This window comes from Hyperoodon ampullatus (genome assembly GCF_949752795.1).
Source record: "Hyperoodon ampullatus genome assembly, chromosome: 20".
NCBI classification, from domain to species: Eukaryota; Metazoa; Chordata; class Mammalia; order Artiodactyla; family Ziphiidae; genus Hyperoodon; species Hyperoodon ampullatus.
In genome coordinates this window covers 7,572,336-7,592,063 of record NC_136933.1, presented here as the reverse complement: position 1 = coordinate 7,592,063, position 19,728 = coordinate 7,572,336, and the positions used below count along the sequence as shown (strand labels likewise).

Genomic DNA, 19,728 nt, shown 5'->3' with positions numbered 1-19,728 from the left:
GGGCCATGTGGGCACCGGCCGGTCCCCGGTGGGCCGGGACTGTCCCTTCGGCCTGCCCCTGCTGCCCCTGGGAGGATGTGACAAAGGGGGGGGAGGGTGGCACTCTGACCGTGTGACGGAGTTTGAGCCACCAGAGCCTGGGACAGAAGCTACTCTGAAAACTTCCCTGCAGTTCGTCCCTCCTGGTGGGTGACCCTTGGCCCTGTGGTGCCTGGGGGCCAACTGCCATCTTCTGTCCAGTCTGTGACCTGCTGGAGCCCAGCCCGAGGTGGCACTTCCCCTGCCACCCTCTCTCTGCACTAGGGGCTCGAGGAGGCCTGGGGCAGGGCGGCAGGTGACCCCTTCGGCTGGGCTTCCTCATCTGAGGGCTGAGGGGCGGGGCCAGGTGATGGACAACCCCCCCCCCCCCCCCCCCCCCCGGGGCAGCATCCACACGGTCACCAGCCAGCCCGGGACCTTTCCTCACCTGCCAGGTGGAGCGTCCGCCCGATGGCTCTAAAGTACCTCCCAGCGGCCAGGTTCAAGATGACCTAACCTTTGTGTAGCAGTTGACAAAGGGCCGTTACACCCATTTTCAAACGATTCTACAGCAGCCCTGAGAGACTGAGAAACTCAGGGCAGCTCGTGGGAACCGGGAACCGAGGCCTCCTGACTCCCGGTTCAGGACCCGCTCCCCTCCCGTTTCCGCCACGTCGGCCTCCTCATCCGAGGCCCTTCCCCCGGATCGCTCGGTGTCTGCATCCTCCCTGACCAGGGAGCCAGGGAGGCGGAGGGGGACCCATCTGAGAGGCCAGGTCCTTCCTCCGGCCTCCCAGCCGCGCTGAGGCGAGCAGGGACTTAGAGGGAAACCGAGAGCCCAGCACTGGCGGCGGTGAGGCCGCCCGCCCCGGGGAGCCGCGTGGCCCCGGAGCGGGCGAGGTGTGAGGCCCCCGCTTGCTTCCCACAGGGACCTGAGGAACAACGTCATCAGCACAGTGCAGGCGGGCGCCTTCCTGGGCCTGGGGGAGCTGAAGCGCCTGTGAGTGGCCTGTCCTGACCCCACGCCCCAGCCCCCTCATCCCTGGAGGCGGTCCCGTGGGGGCCGCCGCCCTCCCACTCACCCTCCCTCACTGCCTCTCCTCCCCGCACGCAGCAGGCTGGGGGCAGACATTTCACGCCCCAGCACCGTCTCTTTCTCCGCTCCCGCCCACAAGCCCCACCCACACGCGTGTGTCCGCCACAAGCGGATCCGTGCGCTACCACGTGGCCGACTTGCTGAGGTTGTGTGTGTCTCTCCAGAGATCTCTCCAACAACCGGATTGGCTGTCTCACCTCTGAGACCTTCCAAGGCCTCCCCAGGCTTCTCCGGCTGTGAGTGAGGGGCGGGGAGGGGGGCAGAGGGAAGGCTCCCCAAAGCCTCTCGGGTCCCGCATTCTCGTCCCTCACCACCCACCTCCTGTGGCCCAGGGAGAGCCTGAGGTCCCCTCTCCCTGTTCCCTGCAGAAACATATCTGGAAACATCTTCTCCAGTCTGCCACCGGGGGTCTTTGATGAGCTGCCAGCCCTTAAGGTTGTGTGAGTATCCTTCCCCAGCCCCAGCAGTCAGGCCCCTGCTTCCTTCCACTTCCCAGGAGGGAGACGCATAAGCACCGTGCCCACGTGGCCAGCCTTCTGAGGGGGTGGGGCAGACGATGGCTGAAGCTCCACCGTACGCGCCTCCCCGTGCTTGCCGTGGCGGCCATGGTGGCAGCAGGGCACGCGTGCACAATTCTGCCCTCCCCGGCCCTCTCCAGCCTCAGTCTCTCCCCGGGGCTCCATCCCCACCCCGGGAGCCCCCGCTCCCTCTGCTCTACCCTGTGGCCCCTCCACCCCCCTGCAGGGACTTGGGCACCGAGTTCCTGACGTGTGACTGCCGCCTGCGCTGGCTGCTGTCCTGGGCCCGGAATCGCTCCGTGCAGCTGTCGGAGCGCACGCTCTGTGCCTACCCCAGCGCCCTGCACGCCCAGGCCCTGGGCGGCCTCCAGGAGGCCCAGCTGCGCTGTGGTGAGCAAACCCGCACCCTCAGGCTCCCTCCTGAGGGGCCCCTGCCGGCTCAAGGCTCTCTGTGCGCTGGGCTTGGGCTCCAGGGCGTCCTCTCCCTCAGATCCCACTGGGGGCCGGTCCTCCATCTGCTTTTGTAAACTTCCTTTGGGGCCGCTGCTTTGTTTATGTTTTCATCTGGTCCCACCTCTTGGGGTGACAAGTGTGCAGTGGAAAGAAGCATCTTTATTCGCTCTGTCTCCTGCGCTCTTATCTCCGGAGACTCTCCAGCCCCCCTTCTCCTTCCGAGCTGGGGCGGGCTCCAGACCGGACAGAGGGGCCTGGCTCTGCCCCCACTGGACCCTCACCCGTCACTCAGCCTCACTGCCAGTGTCCCCTCCCACAGAGGGGGCCCTGGAGCTGCACACACATCACCTCATCCCATCCCTCCGCCAAGTGGTCTTCCAGGGCGACCGGCTGCCCTTCCAGTGCTCGGCCAGCTACCTGGGCAATGACACCCACGTCCGCTGGTACCACAACCGGGCCCCTGTGGAGGGCGACGAGCAGGCGGGCATCCTCCTGGGCGACAGCCTCATCCACGACTGCACCTTCATCACCAGGTACAGGACCTGCGGCCCCTTCTGGGCCCATGGCGCGGGCGGGGGTGGCCACAGTACCCTCACGCACCCCGCAAAGGGGGTGGCCTGATCTGGGAATACGTGCGGGCGTGTGGACGCAGATCCAGGACTAAGTCAGAAACGGTCCCGATGAGGGACACAGATTGAATGCCTGATAGAAAAAAAACGATTATATCTGACATTTCTTCAGTGCCTTTACAATGATATAGCGGCTCTCACCTGTATTATTGGACTTGATCTCTCCAGTAGATTTGCAAGAGAGGTAATATTATCTCTGTGATAAAAGATGGGGAAATTGGGGAATTTCCTGGCGGTCCGGGCGTTAGGACTCAGCGCTTTCACTACCAGGGCCGGGGTTCACCCTGGTCGAGGAACCAAGATCCTGCAAGCCGCACGGCACAGCCAAAATAAATAAATAAATAAAGGGATGGGGGAAATTGAAGCTCAGAAAAACACTAACGGAAGGCCAATCAGAGTTAAAGAAGTATGTACGTGTATCCCTGGCTCAGTTAAAGAAATGAGCCTGAAGCTGATGCCCTGCGTGCCCCAGGGCGGCCCCCAGGCGCTTGGGGAGGGTGGCCGCCGGGAGCGCCTCCAGCCAGCCCTCGTCCGCCCACCCGCCCACAGTGAGCTGACCCTGTCTCACATCGGCGTGTGGGCCTCAGGCGAATGGGAGTGCTCCGTGTCCACGGTCCAGGGAAACGCCAGCAAGAAGGTGGAGATCGTGGTGCTGGAGACCTCGGCCTCCTACTGCCCCGCTGAGCGAGTCGCCAACAACCGCGGGGACTTCAGGTTCGAGACTCAGGCCCCGGCCCACACCCCGCTCCTGCCCCTGGGACCGTGACCAGTCCGCCACCCACTCCAGGCTGGAGAAGACACTGCCTTTTGTCATTCAGCTCCAGGTTCCGCTGGTGTATTTATAGAGACCGTATCCTTTTGTATAAAATCACCCTCTGAATGTGCTGTGCAGAACAAAAAGGTTTTTTTTTTTCTTTTTCTTCCTTACGTGCGTAGTTGACAAAGCTCTCCCACTACGGATGCCACACTTTCATATCCCAGTGGCCTCTCACTTAGGCAGGGGAGGAGTTGTTCTCCCCATGGTAGAGCTGAGACTAAGGCCCAGAAAGCATAAGTGACTTGAACTCAGGACTTCAAGTCCAGCCTCGCAGCACCAGTGACAGCACTGTCCCAACAAACACAGCTTTAGAAAGAAGGTGGAGCTTGGGAAGCCCTTGAAGTCCAGTCCAAGCAAACACCCTCTTCTGGACCCTTCCTGCAGCTCCCAAGGAGTCTGGCCTCACAGTTCTCAGGGCAGGGGAGGGACTCTTGGCCTGAGAAGCCTAGGTCATCGGCAACTTCCCGCCTCTGCCCCCAGGTGGCCTCGAACTCTGGCTGGCATCACAGCCTACCAGTCCTGCCTGCAGTACCCCTTCACCTCGGTGCCCCTGAGCGGGGGTGCCCCTGGCACCCGAGCCTCCCGCCGGTGTGACCGAGCCGGCCGCTGGGAGCCGGGGGACTACTCCCACTGTCTGTACACCAACGACATCACCCGCGTGCTCTATACCTTTGTGCTGGTGAGGCCAGGAGTGGGGAGGGGCGCGGGAAAGGGGGAGGGGAGAAGCCTGCTGGCCTCACGGGCTGTGCTGCCTCCTTGGGAGGCACGGTGAGGGGCCGTGGGCACCGTGTCTCATGCTCTCCTCTAGCTTTCCCTCTCCCAGGGGACTCAGAACCCCAGGGCCACACTCGGGACATGTGGGCCACCCCAAGGCCCCCAGTACAGCAAGGGCAGCCTTAAGCAGAAAGCAGGGACAGCGTGGGGTCGTCCCGTTGTCCTCAAGCGGTGGCATAACCGGTGGGCGGCCCTGAGTTGGGAAGGGCTCACTCCTCACCTTCGCCTCCTGTCTGGATCAGACCCAGCTGTGGGCTAGACCCTGTTCCCTAGGCCCCGTTGCTCTGAGCATCAGCACAGGGGAGGGGGCCCCCGGGCTGTTTTGGGGGAGAAGGAGCCAGATTAGACGGTGCCCTTTCCTCCCCACACCCCCAGATGCCCATCAATGCCTCCAACGCGCTGACCCTGGCCCACCAGCTTCGAGTATACACGGCCGAGGCCGCCAGCTTCTCCGACATGATGGACGTTGTCTACGTGGCTCAGATGATCCAGAAGTTTCTGGGTTACGTCGACCAGATCAAAGAGGTGAGATTCGATCGGGCCCCTGGGGCGCCTGGAAATCACCTGCCCCCACCTGCTCAAGCCGGTCTCGCCCCAGCCTCTGGGTCCCCAGCGCCCCTCCTGCCCTCAGTGACTCCTCCCCCGCCTCCAGCTGGTGGAGGTGATGGTGGATATGGCCAGCAACCTGATGCTGGTGGACGAGCACCTGCTGTGGCTGGCCCAGCGCGAGGACAAGGCCTGCAGCGGCATCGTGGGCGCCCTGGAGCGCATTGGGGGGGCCGCCCTGAGCGCCCACGCCCAGCACATCTCTGTGGTACGGTGGGCCAGCTGGGAGGGTGCCCTGCCCAGGGAGGGACAGGGAGGGACCTCAGAGGTGACGGGGGGCCAGCCCTGGTCATCCAGGAGCAAGCCCTCCGAGTGTGCACCAGCCGTGCGCCCAGTTAGCGAGAACACCGAACGTGACTAGGGTTCCGTTCCTGTGGCACCACATTCCAACTGGTCGAGAGCAGGGCAGAGGAGAGGGAGGCCAGCGACATCGGAGCGGTTACACAGGGCGTCGTGCGGGGACCCGAGCTGAAGGGCTAGCCGGATGGAAGCACGTGGGGGTGGGAAGGAGGAGGGCCGGGAGGAAGGCTTGGGAGCCGGGCAGCAGCACTGCGGGGGGGGGGGGGGGGGGGAGGGGAAACGGAGACTTCTGTTCCCTGAGAAGAGGGGGAGCTTCCAGCGGGGGGTGGCGGACCAGTTAACAAGCAGCGCACGGCATCTCCTCTGCGTGAGGCCGTGCTGGGTGCTGGGGGAGATACGAGGCGGGCGAGGACCCTGCTCCCGGCACAGCTGGGGCAGCTCCAGGACGGGGTGTGAGCGAGTGGGCGGAGGGGCCGAAGAGCAGGGGTTCGGGGGACTCCACGGCAGACGTGAGGCTGCCAGGCCCTGAGTGATGAGCAAGGATGGCGGGTCGGCCTGAGCAGGTCTGCGGTCTCGAGCAGGAGAAGGCCAGGAGAGGGGTGACAAGGTCCCTGTCCCTAGAACTCGAGGAACGTGGCCTTGGAGGCCTACCTCATCAAGCCGCACAGCTACGTGGGCCTGACCTGCACGGCCTTCCAGAGGAGGGAGGCCGGTGCGCCGGGCACCCGGCCCTTGGGTCCCGGCCAGAACCCCTCCCCGGAGCCGGAGCCCCTGGCCGACCAGCAGCTCCGCTTCCGCTGTACCACGGGGAGGCCCAACGTTTCTCTGTCGTCCTTCCACATCAAGGTGGGCGCCGGGGGAGGGAGGATGCTGAGAGGGCAGGTACGAGGTGCGGGCGCCTGGTCAGGTGGATGGCGTGAGGGGACGCAGGACTCCGACGGGGGGAAGAGGGGACGGAGGAGGAGGGGCTGGAGGACCCCGGGTGCCTCTGAGGAACTCCTCTTTCCCCCCAGAACAGCGTGGCCCTGGCCTCCATCCAGCTGCCGCCCAGTCTGTTCTCGTCCCTCCCGGCTGCCCTGGCCCCCCCGGCCCCGCCAGACTGCACCCTGCAGCTGCTCGTCTTCCGAAACGGCCGTCTCTTCCGCAGCCACGGCAACACCTCCCGCCCTGGAGCCGCTGGGCTTGGCAAGAGGCGCGGCGTGGCCACCCCCGTCATCTCTGCGGGAACCAGTAAGGGCCTGCACCCCACCCGCCCTACCGCGCCTCCCGGGAGCCCTCCCCCGCGCCCCCGGCGCCCTGCTGGAGGTGGCCGGGGGCGGTGGCCCTGCACTGTTTCCGCGGGCGAGGGGCAGGGATGTCCCGTGAAGGGAGGGACTGGTGGAGAAAAGGCTCAAGAGACCCTGGGTTTCACAGCCCAGATTCGTAGATTTCCAAAGGGCTACAGCACGGACCCTCCACCCACCTGGGCCTCCTTCCGTCCCCCTTCGTCACCTGGTGCCAACGTCCCCCTCAGGGTGCCCTCCTGAATCCTCCCTTCACCCGGGCTCCCGCTCCCTCCGCGTCACCTTCCACCTGCTCGTCCCGGACCCCAGAGTCCTCCCTTCCTGGGCATGTCGCCACGACTCATTTGGCACTTAGGTGGGCCACCACCTCCGGGTGCCTTTATTTTGATTCATCCTTGTGTCTCCCCAGTTAGGCTGAGGCCCTGGGGGGCAGGCCCGCACTTGGCATCTAACTCTATTCCCCAAGCCCAGCGCACGCCCCGACCGAGCCTGAGTGGACCCCCTCCCCTGTAGGTGGCTGCAGCGTGGGAAACCTGACTGAGCCGGTGGCCGTTTCGCTGCGGCATTGGGCTGAGGGGGCCGAGCCCGTGGCCGCTTGGTGGAGCCAGGAGGGGCCGGGGGGGCCCGGGGGCTGGAGCTCTGAGGGCTGCCAGCTCCGCTCCAGCCAGCCCCACGTCAGCTCCCTGCAGTGCCAGCACCTGGGCAACGTGGCCGTGCTCATGGTGAGGGTAGCGGGCACGGGGGTGGAGGGCAGGGGAACGCAGAATGGGCGCGGCGGGGGGACCAGGGGCACTCAGAGCGCCTGGGGCCACAGAAATCCTGAAAAAACAGAGGCCTTATTGGGCCTCGTGACGGTCAGGACTCACAGGGAAATAAATGGCCCTCTGGTCTCCCCCATACCTCTTCATCTTTCAGAAGACGGGCAGGCCCTCAGGCCCTCTATCAGGTCATCCCCATTAATAGCAGCCCCAGAACAACAACAACAAAAAGACAGAGAGGTCCTGCCTCCACTCCATCTTGAGAGAGACGGACCAGAGACCACCCAGCCTGGCCTCCACATCCTGCACTCTCTGACACCCAGATCGTTAAAGCGAAAAAAGATCTGGGAACGTTTCTCCTTCCCGGTCACCCTCCCCGCTCACCCCTGTCCAGCCCCCGTGCCCGCACCACACTTCACAGCCCGCTCTTCCACATCCTGAGCAGGCACGCAGCTGTATGACAGACGGAACCTGCCCCTCTTCCCTCCTCTCTGATTCTCGGGCTGGGAACCTAAAGGTTCCCAGAAAGGCAGATCATTAACGCCACCTAGACCGACCTTCTAAGAGAGGGTGTCGTGGTGCCTACGTCTTTGCTACCCAGATGGACCAAGGGCCAAAGCTGGGGCCCAAAGCTGACTGGGCTTGGGAAGAGGAAAACTGGCCTGGGGGACCGGCCAGGACTCCACAGGGCGGCCTCTCCACTCCCGGCTTCCCCTTACTCACTTCTCTGCTCTTTCCAGGAGCTGAGCGCCTTCCCCAGGGAGGCGGAGGGCTCAGGGGCAGGCCTGCACCCCGTCGTGTACCCCTGCACAGCCCTGCTGCTGCTATGCCTCTTCTCCACCATCATCACCTACATCCTCCACCACAGGTGAGAGCTCCTGCGGGAAGGGAGGGCATGCTGGGTGTCCCTAAGTGCTGGCAAGGTGACAGTGGGTGTTCCTTTCCCAGGCTCTTGCCTAGCCTTTCCTTCGAAGGTTCTGCAGTTGGAAAATGCGTTTGGGGGTTAAGGTGTCTATCCCATTCACGCCCACGCGTGCACACAGATATCTGCCTTCTCCTCTTTGACTCTCCCAATGGTCTTGAGACCCCCATAGGCCTGGCCTTGGTTTGGGTGGCCTGTTAAAGACCGTTTCTGTGGCAGCTCCATCCATGTGTCCCGGAAGGGCTGGCACATGCTGCTGAACCTGTGCTTCCACATGGCCATGACCTCCGCCGTCTTTGCGGGAGGCATCACACTCACCAACTACCAGATGGTCTGCCAGGCGGTAAGCAGGAGAAGGGCTGGGGTGGGGGGGTCTCCAAGATCGGGGACGGCAGCCTCGGGTACAGGAGGGAGGCACGCGGGAGGAAGGGGGCTCACGGCAGTGGGCTCCCGCTCTGCTGTTCCGTGCCCAGCCTCGTGGGCGAGGTGGGCATGAGAGTAGGGGCGGTGAGAAGCAGCGCCACTAGGAGGCAGGACAACGTGGAGAGTGGGGTCCCGCGATGGAAGAGAGGCCGGGGACGAGCCAGGCAGCAACGACAGGGTCATGGAGAGTCCCTGGCATGGGCGAGAACCCTGGGCTGGAAGTAGAGAGGGTACTGGCAGGGACAGAACCCTGGGGAGGTTCTGGGTGGAGCTGGAGGCCGGGCACAAGGGAGGCACAGGAGAGCACTGCGGGGCTGAGGCTCTGGGACGGCCAGTCCCCCAGCCTCAGTGCCTTGACCCTCTAGGTGGGCATCACCCTGCACTACTCTTCACTGTCCACACTGCTCTGGATGGGGGTGAAGGCCCGTGTCCTCCACAAGGAGCTTACCTGGAGGGCCCCACCTCCACAAGAAGGGGATGCTGCCCTGCCTGCCCCCCGACCCATGCTCCGGTATGTCAGCTCTGCAGTGGGGGAAGGGCTCGGGTGTCGGGGGAGGACACCAAAAGCTGTTCTCCCAGGGTGGATGCTCTCCCAGGGTACAAGGTCCTGGGAGATCACACTCCCAAGACAGAAGAGGTGGGGAGTTCCCTGGGGGTCCAGTGGTAAGGACTCAGCGCTTCCACTGCAGGGGGCCCGGGGTTCAATCCCTGGTCAGGGAACTAAGATCCCTCAGCCAAAAAAAAAAAAAAAAAAAAAAAAAAGGCAGAAGAGTCAAGGCCCTGGGTGGCACTAGGTTGCCCAGTGCCATGGAGGGGGTGCATCCTTGGGGTTTTCAGGCATGACAAGGCCAGGAAGGGAGCGACTTCAAAGGGCATTGGGCAGGGATCCTGGGAACCCAAGTGGCACCCCTGGCTTCTGCACTGTTTAGGGTGACAGAAAGCAATTCTGGCCACTGTCCCTTAGAACAGTCTTGGCCAAATCCCTTAGGGACCTACTGCCCTGCCCTGGAGGGGCATTGCATCCCTGGCAAACAAACTCTGACATAATTTCTAGGGGAAAGAGGACAGGACAGAGACCCCAAGGTGAGGGTTCTGAGCACCTGGCCCACTCCTTGTTCCCCAACTCCCTGACCCCCAAACCCATTCCTCTCCAGGTTCTATCTGATCGCGGGAGGGATCCCACTCATTATCTGTGGCATCACAGCCGCTGTCAACATCCACAACTACCGGGACCACAGCCCCTAGTGAGTGCGAGGCCCGCCTGGCCCCAAACCTCCCCGCCCTGCCCCGGATGCCTCCTACTCCCGCCGCGGCGGCACCGCCCACCCGCCCAGCCCGTCACCCAGCCCGTCACCCAGCGCCAAGCCCTGCATGCTGACTGAGCCGCTTCCGCCTCTCCACTCACCATAGCCTCCCTTCCCGCCCACCCAGCCTCCGCGCCCCACCTCACGCGTGCCGCCTGTGTCTCCCCTCAGCTGCTGGCTAGTGTGGCGCCCAAGCCTAGGAGCCTTCTACATCCCGGTGGCTTTGATTCTGCTCATCACCTGGATCTATTTCCTGTGCGCGGGGCTGCGCTTACGGGGTCCCCTGGCACAGAGCCCAAAGGGGGGCACCAGCAGGGTCTCCCTGGAGCCAGGGGAGGAGCTGAGGGGTTCCACCAGGCTCAGGAGCAGCGGCCCCCTCCTGAGTGACTCGGGTTCCCTTCTGGCCACTGGGAGCGCAGGGGTGGTGACGCCCGGGCCCCCGGAGGAGGGTGACGGTCTCTATTCTCCAGGAGTCCAACTGGGGGCGCTGGTGACCACGCATTTCCTCTACCTGGCCATGTGGGCCTGCGGGGCTCTGAGCGTGTCCCAGCGCTGGCTGCCCCGGGTGGTGTGCAGCTGTCTGTACGGGGTGGCGGCCTCCGCCCTGGGCCTCTTCGTCTTCACCCATCACTGTGCCAGGCGCAGGGACGTCAGGGCCTCCTGGCGCGCGTGCCGTCCCCCCGCCTCGGCCTCCCGAGCCTCCCCGCGGGCCGCGCCCGCCGCCCCCGAGGACGGGTCCCCGGCGTTCGGAGAGGGGCCCGCGTCCCTCAAGTCGTCCCCGAGCAGCAGCAGCGGCCCCGCCCCGCCCCCGGGCCCCTGCAAGCTCACCAACCTGCAGCTGGCGCAGAGCCAGGCGTGCGAGGCGGGGGCGGCGGCCCGCGGGGAGGCGGAGCCCGAGACGCCGGGCCCCCGGGGAAGCCTCGGCCCGCGCCACCCGAACAACTCGCACCACGGCCGCCGGGGCCACAAGAGCCGGGCCAAGGGGCATCGCGCGGGCGAGGCCGGCGGCAGGAACCGGCTCAGGGCGCCGCGCGGGGGCGCGGCCGGGGCGGCCGAGTTGCCGTCGGGCGAGAGCGGCAGCCCGCACAACAGCCCGTCCGACAGCTACCCGGGCAGCAGCCGCAACAGCCCGGGCGCCGGCCCCCGGCTCGAGGGCGAGAGCACGCTCACGCCGTCGGAGGGCAGCGACACGAGCGCCGCTCCGCTCCCCGAGGCCGGCCGGCCGGGCCAGCGCCGCGGCGCCGGCCGCGACCACCTCAAGGGTGGCGGGGGTGGCGCGCTGGAGAAGGAGAGCCAGCGCCGCTCGTACCCGCTCAACGCGGCCAGCCTGAACGGCGCCCCCAAGGGCGGCAAGTACGACGACGTCACCCTGAGCGGCGCCGAGGCGGCCGGCGGCGGCTGCATGAAGACGGGGCTCTGGAAGAGCGAGACCACCGTCTAGGCTGGGGGCGGGCGCCGCTTCAGGACGGGCGGGCCGCGCGCGCCGCGCGCGCAGGAGCCCCCACGTCTCGAGGGCCCTCAGAGACGTCGATCGGTACGTCCCCAGGATTGAGGCAGAGGTGCCTCGCTGCGCCCGGGCTCGCCAGCTTTAGTCCCGGAGGCTGGGGAAAGGACAGGCAAAGGCCCCCCACCGCGAAGAGGGCCGTCCCTCTGGGGTAGCGACAGACAATCCCCGAACCGCAGGCGGGATACGTTTCCGTCCCAGCGCGGGCTGGTTTCGGCAGCCCCTGCCGTCCAGGCTCGGGGGGAAGGTCCTGTGGGGCTGCGGAGTGAGCAAGAGCGGCAGGGACAGCACAGCTCAGGCGGGCTTCTCCTAAGGTACTCCCCGCACCTCCCGCCCCGCTCACGGGCGGCCACCAGCCTTACCGGGAACACCTGGGCGATGGGGGCCTGAGTAAGGTGTTCTCTCCTCACCGCCCTCCTCTGAATCAGTCACCCACCGGTGCCCAGACCCTAGGGCCTCTCCCCCACCCAGTTCCGGCTAACTAGGGAGCCAGCCTAGCAGATGAGCCAGGTGACCAGGACCAGTGGGAGGAAACAAGGCGCTGCTTTTCGGATCAACTATGCAAAAGGAGAAGGTGGGGCGGGGGGAAAGGCAGCTGCAGGGATCAACCAGCCCTCTGGAAGGGGGGCAGGTGGAAAGGGGCACCATCAGGGCCGGAGGCCATTCCCACAGGACTGGGCCACGCACCACACGGCAGGGCTCAGAGGTGGCACTTCAGGACAAAGCCCGGGCCCTACACCTAAGAAGCTGCCTGCCAGATGCCTGGAGATGATGTGAGGGAAGCAGAGTTAGTGCTTAGATCTGGGGCTGAAGCTAGTCCTGCCTTAAACCTAATCCTATAAAAAAACAAAAAAAACGCTCTGAAGAGGGGCGCCACCGCCAGGCTGCAGGTGGTGCTGGAGAAGCACTTACTGTCCAATCACAAGCCCATATCCCCAGTCTCAGCCCTCCACCCCGAGGGACTGACAAAGAGCACTCCCTGCCTCCATGAGGCCATAGAGGAGAACCGTTCCAGTGATTTGATCTCCAGCTCCATATTAGGGAGAAACCTCCAAAACATCAAACCAGCTTCCTGCCTCCCGGAGGCCCAAGCCAAGTCCCCAGGGCAGTGCGGGGGGCGGGGGGCGCTGCAGCTCACCTGGGGCCTGCACCTTCACTGCTTTTAAACACCAGCACGCATATTTCTCCCAACCTAAAAAGCAACCACCAGCCTTTGGTTACAGGATGCAATGCGAGTGGAGGGAACCCCGGGCCTCATGAAAAGCCACAGGGAAACCCGGCCCAGTCTCCATGTCACCCCAGCCCGAGCACCAAGGCAAGAGAAGACAGAGGGGAAGGGAGAAACCCCACACGCCTTGGGATGCATCCTGTTATTTATGCTTGCTGCACAGACAATATTAGACAGAAAAAAAAAAAAGGCAAAAAAAAAAAAAAAAAAAGCTTCGTATTATTCTTCCACGTACGCTGGCTGCTGTTTCCATACCCCGCCAACGCCTTAGCACTGGAGAGCTTTTTGCAATACGCTGGGAAAAGGGGAGGGAGGGGATGAAACGTGCCAAAGAAAACATGTTTTTAAAAGCTCGGGTTTTATACAATAGAATGTTTTCTAGCAGATGCCTCTTGTTTTAATATATTAAAATTTTGCAAAGCCCTTTGAGCTATGAGCTTACTCCACCCCCGGTCCTTTTGTTAGGAGGGAGAGGATCTCTGACACTGTACACACGAACCCACTACGGCCTGTGAATGGACGCAGGGCCGAGCGCTGCCCAGTTTCACCCTCTGAGGGCTGATACCATCGGGAACGCGCACTGCTCCACACCAGCAGGGAGGCCCCGCCAGCCCTGCAGCCGCGGTGCATCCAATCTGAACGGAGAGCACGAGGGCGCCTGGCACTTTCCCAACAGTCCAGGAGAAAGCCAGCCCACAGGAGTACGTGCGACCACTGTCTGGGACCTGGGACCGAGGGGTGGGACTCTCCAACCGAGGCGTCCCCGCATTCCTTCTGACTTCGACTCTGGGACCTGGGGTCCAATAACTGCAGAGCCCCTCTTGGGTCCCTTAAATGAGAAGGGCGATACCTAAGGACTTGGGTACACTGATTTCTCTGGCTACATCAGGCCTGTTAGCAAGCCGCCGTCAGATGGGGTTAAGCACCCGCCCCCCGCCAGACCCCGGCTGTGCATCAGGGAGGGATAGGAACCCTTGTGGCAGCCTGTCCAGCGGCCTGGGCTCTCTGGAAGTCCCTCACTTCCTGAGGGGTGCGCAAATACTGCTCGATCTCACTATCAGAAATGTTCTCATCTCCAGTGACCGTGGAGACGGGGGGTGTGGGACAGGTCCGCTTTGGGGGCTTCAACATGCAGGGTGGGAGGAGGAGGGCAGGGCTCGCTGGTCGCTTCCCTGCGGGCAAATCTACGGAGCCGTCGCCCCGGTCCTCTTTTCCCCATCCTTGCCCCTGGCCCAGTCCCTGCAGCTCCTTCTCCTGGGCGTCCAGCGCGTCTGGCTCTGCTGTTCCGTCTCGAAAGGCCTTGCGGACCAACATGTGGCGGTGCTGGAGGAGGTCGCCGACGTGCGCAACCACAGACCGCTTGTCAAGCTTCAGGACCTGCAACCAGGCCAGCTGCTCGGCCAGCCGCAGCAGCACAGCCAGCAGCTCCTGCAGGCGGGAGGAAGCGGGGTAGGGCAGGTCCACGCTCGCCAATTTACAAAATCGGGCAAGGGAACACGTCAGCCGATCTGAAGGCCGCAGCGACTGCCAAGCCAGGAAAGTGGCAGCGGTGATGACAGGCAAGGGATGCCGCCCGGTCACCAGCCACGTCTCATCTGCCAGCTCCACCAACTGCAGCGTTCGCGATAGCATCTTCTCCTTGTCTTCCACGTACTTGGCTGGCACAGACGGGGAGGCTTCAAACAGTTTGAAGCTGAAATAACCAAAATGAGGGCCTGGTCTCAATACCTCTGGGGGACCACTCTTTCAAAGCACAGAAGATGGGCAAGCTATGCTATCCTCCCGGGAACACTCAAGCCTGCTGGGCAGCAAGTTTATCCAGGTACCGAGAGAAGACAGGGTGAGTCTCCTGCTGAAGAGGTAAAGGGCAGGAGAATGCAGAAGGGAGCTAACATTTCTTGACAATCCCCCTTCCCCCACCCCATCAGGCATCATTCTGAGGGCTTCACAAATGTTCTCCTTTAATCTACTCCACAGCCTGTCACGTGCATTCAGAGTCAAAAAACTTGCCCATAGTCATCCAGCTTGGAGGTAACCAAGCTTCACACCCAAGATTGTTTCACACCGATAGTCTTTGCTTTCTACCATATTTGTCAGAAAAAAAGAACACAGCTACTTATTTTAAAAAAAACAAAAAAAAAAACTGGCTTCTAATTCCAGCTCCGTCATTTACTAATATCCTTTCAGCTCTAATCACACATGATCCTGTCGAGGCAGGACTGTTCCATCTAGCCAAGTAGGCCACACACAACGTGAGTGGTGGAACACAGGAGCCCCGTGCCAAGGCTAACACCTTCCTTCCTACATCATTAGGTTGCTGTAAGGGCAGAGGGATTTGAAAATTATAACATTCCAGAAATATAAAACAGGATTAACCTGATTAGTGCTACGCACAGGAAAGGGAGAAGACTTTTTTCTCCCACATCCTTGTAGAATGGGCTTTGGTCAAAAACAGACAGCCAGAGGTAAAAGGATTCAGGTCTAAACCCATCCCATCCCCGTGTCTCCCACTAGGCAGGTACCTGCTACAATAAGTCTTCACCAGGTCCACCAAGCACAGAGATGGCACATCCAGCCCCAAGAGCTTCACGATCTGCATGTAGGTGCCAGAAAACACATCCAAATCTGCATACAGCAGGGTGCAGATGGTTCCCATGGTCAGGGGCCAGTTACGCTGCCGGCAGGTGATTAAGACACAGCACCCGACCAACACCTCCTTCTTCTGCAGCCTGGCAGCACGGATGCCAGAGTGCTGGTATGCCTGTTGGTAGTAGGCAACTGCCGTGTCCTCAAATGTTGGTGGCAGCTGCAGAACTCGACAGAGGTCTCTCACTCGGCAGAGACCTAAGAAACCCACAGCAGGAGTTAGAGGGGCCCCAACAAGACCTTAAAAGGATCATACACCATGAGCAAGTGGGATTTACCCCAGGGATGCAAGGATTTTTCAATATCTGCAAATCAATCAGTGTGATACACCACATCAACAAATTGAAAAATAAAAACCGTATGATCATCTCAATAGATGCAGAAAAAGCTTTTGATAAAATTCAACATCCATTTATGAGAAAAACTCTCCAGAAAGTGGGCACAGAGAGAACATACCTCAACATAATAAAGGCCATATATGACAAACCCACAGCTAACATCATACTCAATGGTGAAAAGCTGAAAGCATTTCCTCTAAGATCAGGAACAAGACAAGGATGCCCACTCTCGCCATTTTTATTCAACATAGTTTTGCAAGTCCTAGCCATAGCAATCAGAGACAAAAAAGAAATAAAAGGAATCTAAATTGGAAAGGAAGAAGTAAATCTGTCACTGTTTGCAGATGACACGATACTGTACATAGAGGAGTCAAAGAAGCCACCATGCAGCTCCTAGCAATTTCTGTTCAACTCGCCTCAGATACCAGGGGGACAAATAATGGCACAATTCTACAATGACAAGAGTGACACTTGGTGAGGTCATTCGAAAGGCACAAAGACATTTGTGAAAGGAAGTCACACTTCAGTGCCCCATCTTCTGGAGGCTGGTTTGATTTGTGGCCAAGCCAAAGTTTGATCTGGGTTCCTTGAGTCTACCTCAGACATACCCCCCAAGCAAACCTAAACCTTCCACCTAATTGCTACCTGTCTTAGAACCATCTCCATCCTTTACTTCTAATTACCATTCTCTTCTTCTCTACCTTACCCAGTAATGCTGAAAACAGGAAAGACAAGCAGATGGGCTGGACAGGGGTCCCCAACCCCCGGACCGACCACTACCGGTCCTCGGCCTGTTAGGAACTGGGTGGCACGGCGGGAGGTGAGCAGCAGACGAGCCACTCCCCATCGCTCGCGTCACTACCTAAACCATCCCCCACCCCCAATCCAGTCTGTGGAAAAACTGTCTTCCACGAAACCGGTCCCTGGTGCCAAAAAGGTTGGGGACCACTGGGCTAGATCATCAGGAGAGCTTTCTTTAAAGCCACTGTGTCATAAAAGGTTGATACTCACCTCGTTGCTGGCTGCGACTAACTTGTTCGTTTTCTCCTGTGCTTCGGGAATATGTTACTTCTGTAAGATAATGAACAACAAATAGCTTGTTTAGCCTCTCTATTCACCAAATCCCTGCCCTCCCACCACACAAAACCGGGGAGCAGAATCCCAATCATCATGCACCCACTCCTTGTCTCACAGAAGGTGCCCATCTTTGCAAGTTAAAGGTCCACCTGGTTTTCCATGACCACAAGCAATACCAAATACACAGAGACTAAAGAGGACTAGGACTGCCCTAAAGCAGCTCCAAGTGTTCCAAATTTCCAGCCGTCCCTCCTGTACATCCAGTTCAGGCAATTCTCCTGCCTGCAGATTTTGAGGGCTGCATTGCTTAGGGACTTGGAAAGCAAAGTAAAAAAAAAAAAAAAAAAAAAAAAAAAAAAAGATGCTTTTGCCAATTAGTGCTCAAAACTATTTCGGGATAATAGTATTTTCTGTATTCGTAAAGAATTGATCTATCAATATAATTCTTCAACCATGCCCAGACTAGGTAAACTGAGTGGAACTCTGTTTCTGTTTCATTTATTCAACATTTGTTAATACCTACTACATATACCAGATATGGTGCTAGAAAAACACAGATGAATGGCTGTCCCTGACCTTCTGCAGCTCGCTAGTCCACTTTAGGCTGTTTTCTCTCATATTTAAGGGTGCACGTGACAGGGAGAGGGCAGGAGATAAGAAGAATCTGACGTCAATCCCTCCACAGCCCCAGGCTGTACCCACGGCCCCGGAAAAGCCCGCAGAGGTACCTCGGAGGTTGCCCTCGTCAGTGAAGGTGGTAGTAAGGACTCCCTCGGTGACCACACAGCCGCAGTCGGAGCACACAAGCTGGTTCTGCGAATAGTGCGAGTCTTCCACGAGCTCAGTGGAGCCGCAATCGGGACACCGGCCTCCGCCCGGCATCTCACAACCCGTCCAAAGCCGAGGAAGCTTTCCGACAGCCGCCCCTAACGTCGACAACAGCAACTGTGCGGAAACAGGAAGTAGGAGCGGAGCCTTGCAAGGTCTGCACCTTTCTCTTCCGGCCAGCGAATCAGCTGTACTATAGGTATTTCCTCCGCGGCTCGCGTCACTTCCGGTCCGTCCCATTTGGACTCGGGTAGAAACGTGATCTAGGAAATAGGTTCCTGTTCTGGACTGTGTCTTCGGCTTTCCCGCAATCTGTAGTTACTTTGAGGTGGGTCCGACTGGGGGTTGCATTTGAGTGAGCGTTCTTCCTGCATGGACACGGGTAACAGACAAGAAATTGTTGCCATCCGCAAACAACTCTTCTTTCTAAAGCGCTAGGGGAATCACAGATTCTCCATTTCTCTTTGGTGATGTATGTTGATTTTGGCCATAGTACAAAATCTGTGTCTAAAAGGCAGAGTAGTGTATCAAGAGAGCAGGAAATCGTGCTCTTTACAGAGTGGCTTCCCCTCAAGCAAGTTGTTTCCTCTCTTTGCAGGCTGTTTTCCTCCACTGTGGAATGAAGGAGTTGAATAAAAATCCAGACTGGCAAGCTTGGATGCTTTCAGAGGCTACGCAAGGAATGTCTAAGGGAGTTGGAGAGAAAGAATATGCGGTGGTGAGGCCCTTGGCAATCTGAAGGGTTCAAGCAGATTCGGATGTTTTTAAACCTGAGCTTTAAGATGCTCCAAGATTCTAGCTCCAAAGTTCCTAGCATGGGATAGTATAGATCAAAGAATCTTGAGCAAAAGAGTGCCTCTAGCAAGCTTACACATGAGAGGTTTTGTGTGTCATGTTTGAATATAAATTAAACATGACCAAAGAGAGTGTTCTTTCTCATAAGTAAATCCTAATTGCACTCATCAAGAATACAGGTTTTTGGGAATTCCCTGGTGGTCCAGTGGTTAGGACTCCATGCTTTCACTGCCGAGGGCCTGGGTTCAATCCCTGGCCGGGGAAGTAAGATTCCTCAAGCTGCATGGTGTGGCAAAACAAAACAAAACAAAAGGTTTTAACACTTGAAGCATCATAGCCAGTACTGAAAGTAGGTGGGGAATTTCTGCTTCTCAGTCTGGTGGTGGAGAATTTCAGGCAGCTCCGGCATTAGCAGATCTTGGGAGCTGTTGTGGGCTCAATTTCAACCGTGCACTGGGACTTGGGGGTGAACGGTGAGCACTTCCCAATGAGAACAGAAAATGATTGGACAGCTCCGGCACAGACTGAATTGAGGAAAGAGGGTATCTTGTCAGCCCCTTAACAGATAGGGATGCTCCCTTGAGGATTAAGACACAGGTCACAGCAGTCTTCTTTAGAAGACCAATAAAGTATGCATTCTAGAGCTGAAAAGTTTTCAACAGAAAAACGGCACTTATTAGTATGAAGAGATGAGGCGACATAATGACCATGTACCCAGTGAGTCCTCAAACAGAGGATTTGAGTCTCAAAAATAAAGGGTTCTGATCAGGCAGAGCTATAGGTTCTTTTGAAAGAGCTACAACCAGTGGTCAGGTACAGAGGACTCTATGCCTTAAGAGACTGTGAGTTCTCTGGACCACAGGGCAGAACAAGAGCATCTCTGACCAAAATAAGATTGCCTCTTGTCTGTAATCCACGCAGCAGCCTTCTCTGCTTCAAGTGCCACTTTCCTCTAATATAAATTGGGAGAGAGGTGCTGTACCTTTCAAAAATTGTCCGTTCAGCCCCTCTGGCTTACAAGTCCCTCCCCTCTGCTCACGGCTACTCCAAAGCCTCCCCTCCCTTCCTACTGCACAACAGAACTTCTGGCACCCTGGACCTCAGTGAACTGTCAGGATTCCAGGTATTAGCTGACCAATGAACACAGAGCAGCTAGACTTCCATTTTTTCATTTTCCACATCAGCATCACATGAGGTGGCTAATGGGCTATACTGAAGGGTTGAAGAACTGAATGTGATTATAATATAAATGAAAACATATTAGTGATACGGAAACTTTCATAAGATTCCCTTCACAGTCAAGAGGAAAGCATTAAAAACCAATCAAACCAAACAAAAATACCTTCAAAAGGTGTCAGCGCCTTCTTTCCCACACTCTCCTCGAGTCTCTCTCCTCAATAGCCACATCTAA

The 19,728-nt window shown here is 59.2% G+C and overlaps 2 protein-coding genes across 2 annotated transcripts in view; one reads left to right on the top strand and one right to left on the bottom strand.

Annotated features, from left to right (window-relative positions):
* Positions 1-13,450, top strand: part of ADGRA2 (adhesion G protein-coupled receptor A2) — a gene marked incomplete at its 5' end in the record, with an annotated part of 34,958 nt that extends 21,508 nt beyond the window's left edge. Inside the window, 18 exons of the mRNA XM_079726642.1 lie at positions 947-1,018; positions 1,279-1,350; positions 1,483-1,554; positions 1,859-2,022; positions 2,405-2,618; positions 3,264-3,428; positions 4,012-4,210; positions 4,681-4,830; positions 4,958-5,119; positions 5,833-6,057; positions 6,225-6,441; positions 7,008-7,216; positions 7,993-8,120; positions 8,394-8,517; positions 8,963-9,108; positions 9,752-9,841; positions 10,073-11,435; positions 12,629-13,450. Of these exons, the coding sequence (XP_079582768.1) occupies positions 947-1,018; positions 1,279-1,350; positions 1,483-1,554; positions 1,859-2,022; positions 2,405-2,618; positions 3,264-3,428; positions 4,012-4,210; positions 4,681-4,830; positions 4,958-5,119; positions 5,833-6,057; positions 6,225-6,441; positions 7,008-7,216; positions 7,993-8,120; positions 8,394-8,517; positions 8,963-9,108; positions 9,752-9,841; positions 10,073-11,342 (3,679 nt within the window). The 3' untranslated portion in view covers positions 11,343-11,435; positions 12,629-13,450. The remainder of the gene's footprint in view (positions 1-946; positions 1,019-1,278; positions 1,351-1,482; positions 1,555-1,858; positions 2,023-2,404; positions 2,619-3,263; positions 3,429-4,011; positions 4,211-4,680; positions 4,831-4,957; positions 5,120-5,832; positions 6,058-6,224; positions 6,442-7,007; positions 7,217-7,992; positions 8,121-8,393; positions 8,518-8,962; positions 9,109-9,751; positions 9,842-10,072; positions 11,436-12,628) is intronic.
* A 137-nt stretch (positions 13,451-13,587) lies between these two features.
* Positions 13,588-17,576, bottom strand: BRF2 (BRF2 general transcription factor IIIB subunit; the record flags this gene model as incomplete). Its single annotated transcript, XM_079726621.1, has 4 exons — positions 13,588-14,326; positions 15,156-15,477; positions 16,629-16,688; positions 17,423-17,576. The coding sequence occupies 4 exons, from the start codon at positions 17,574-17,576 to the stop codon at positions 13,588-13,590; spliced, it is 1,275 nt and encodes a 424-aa protein (XP_079582747.1).
* Positions 17,577-19,728: the final 2,152 nt, after the last annotated feature.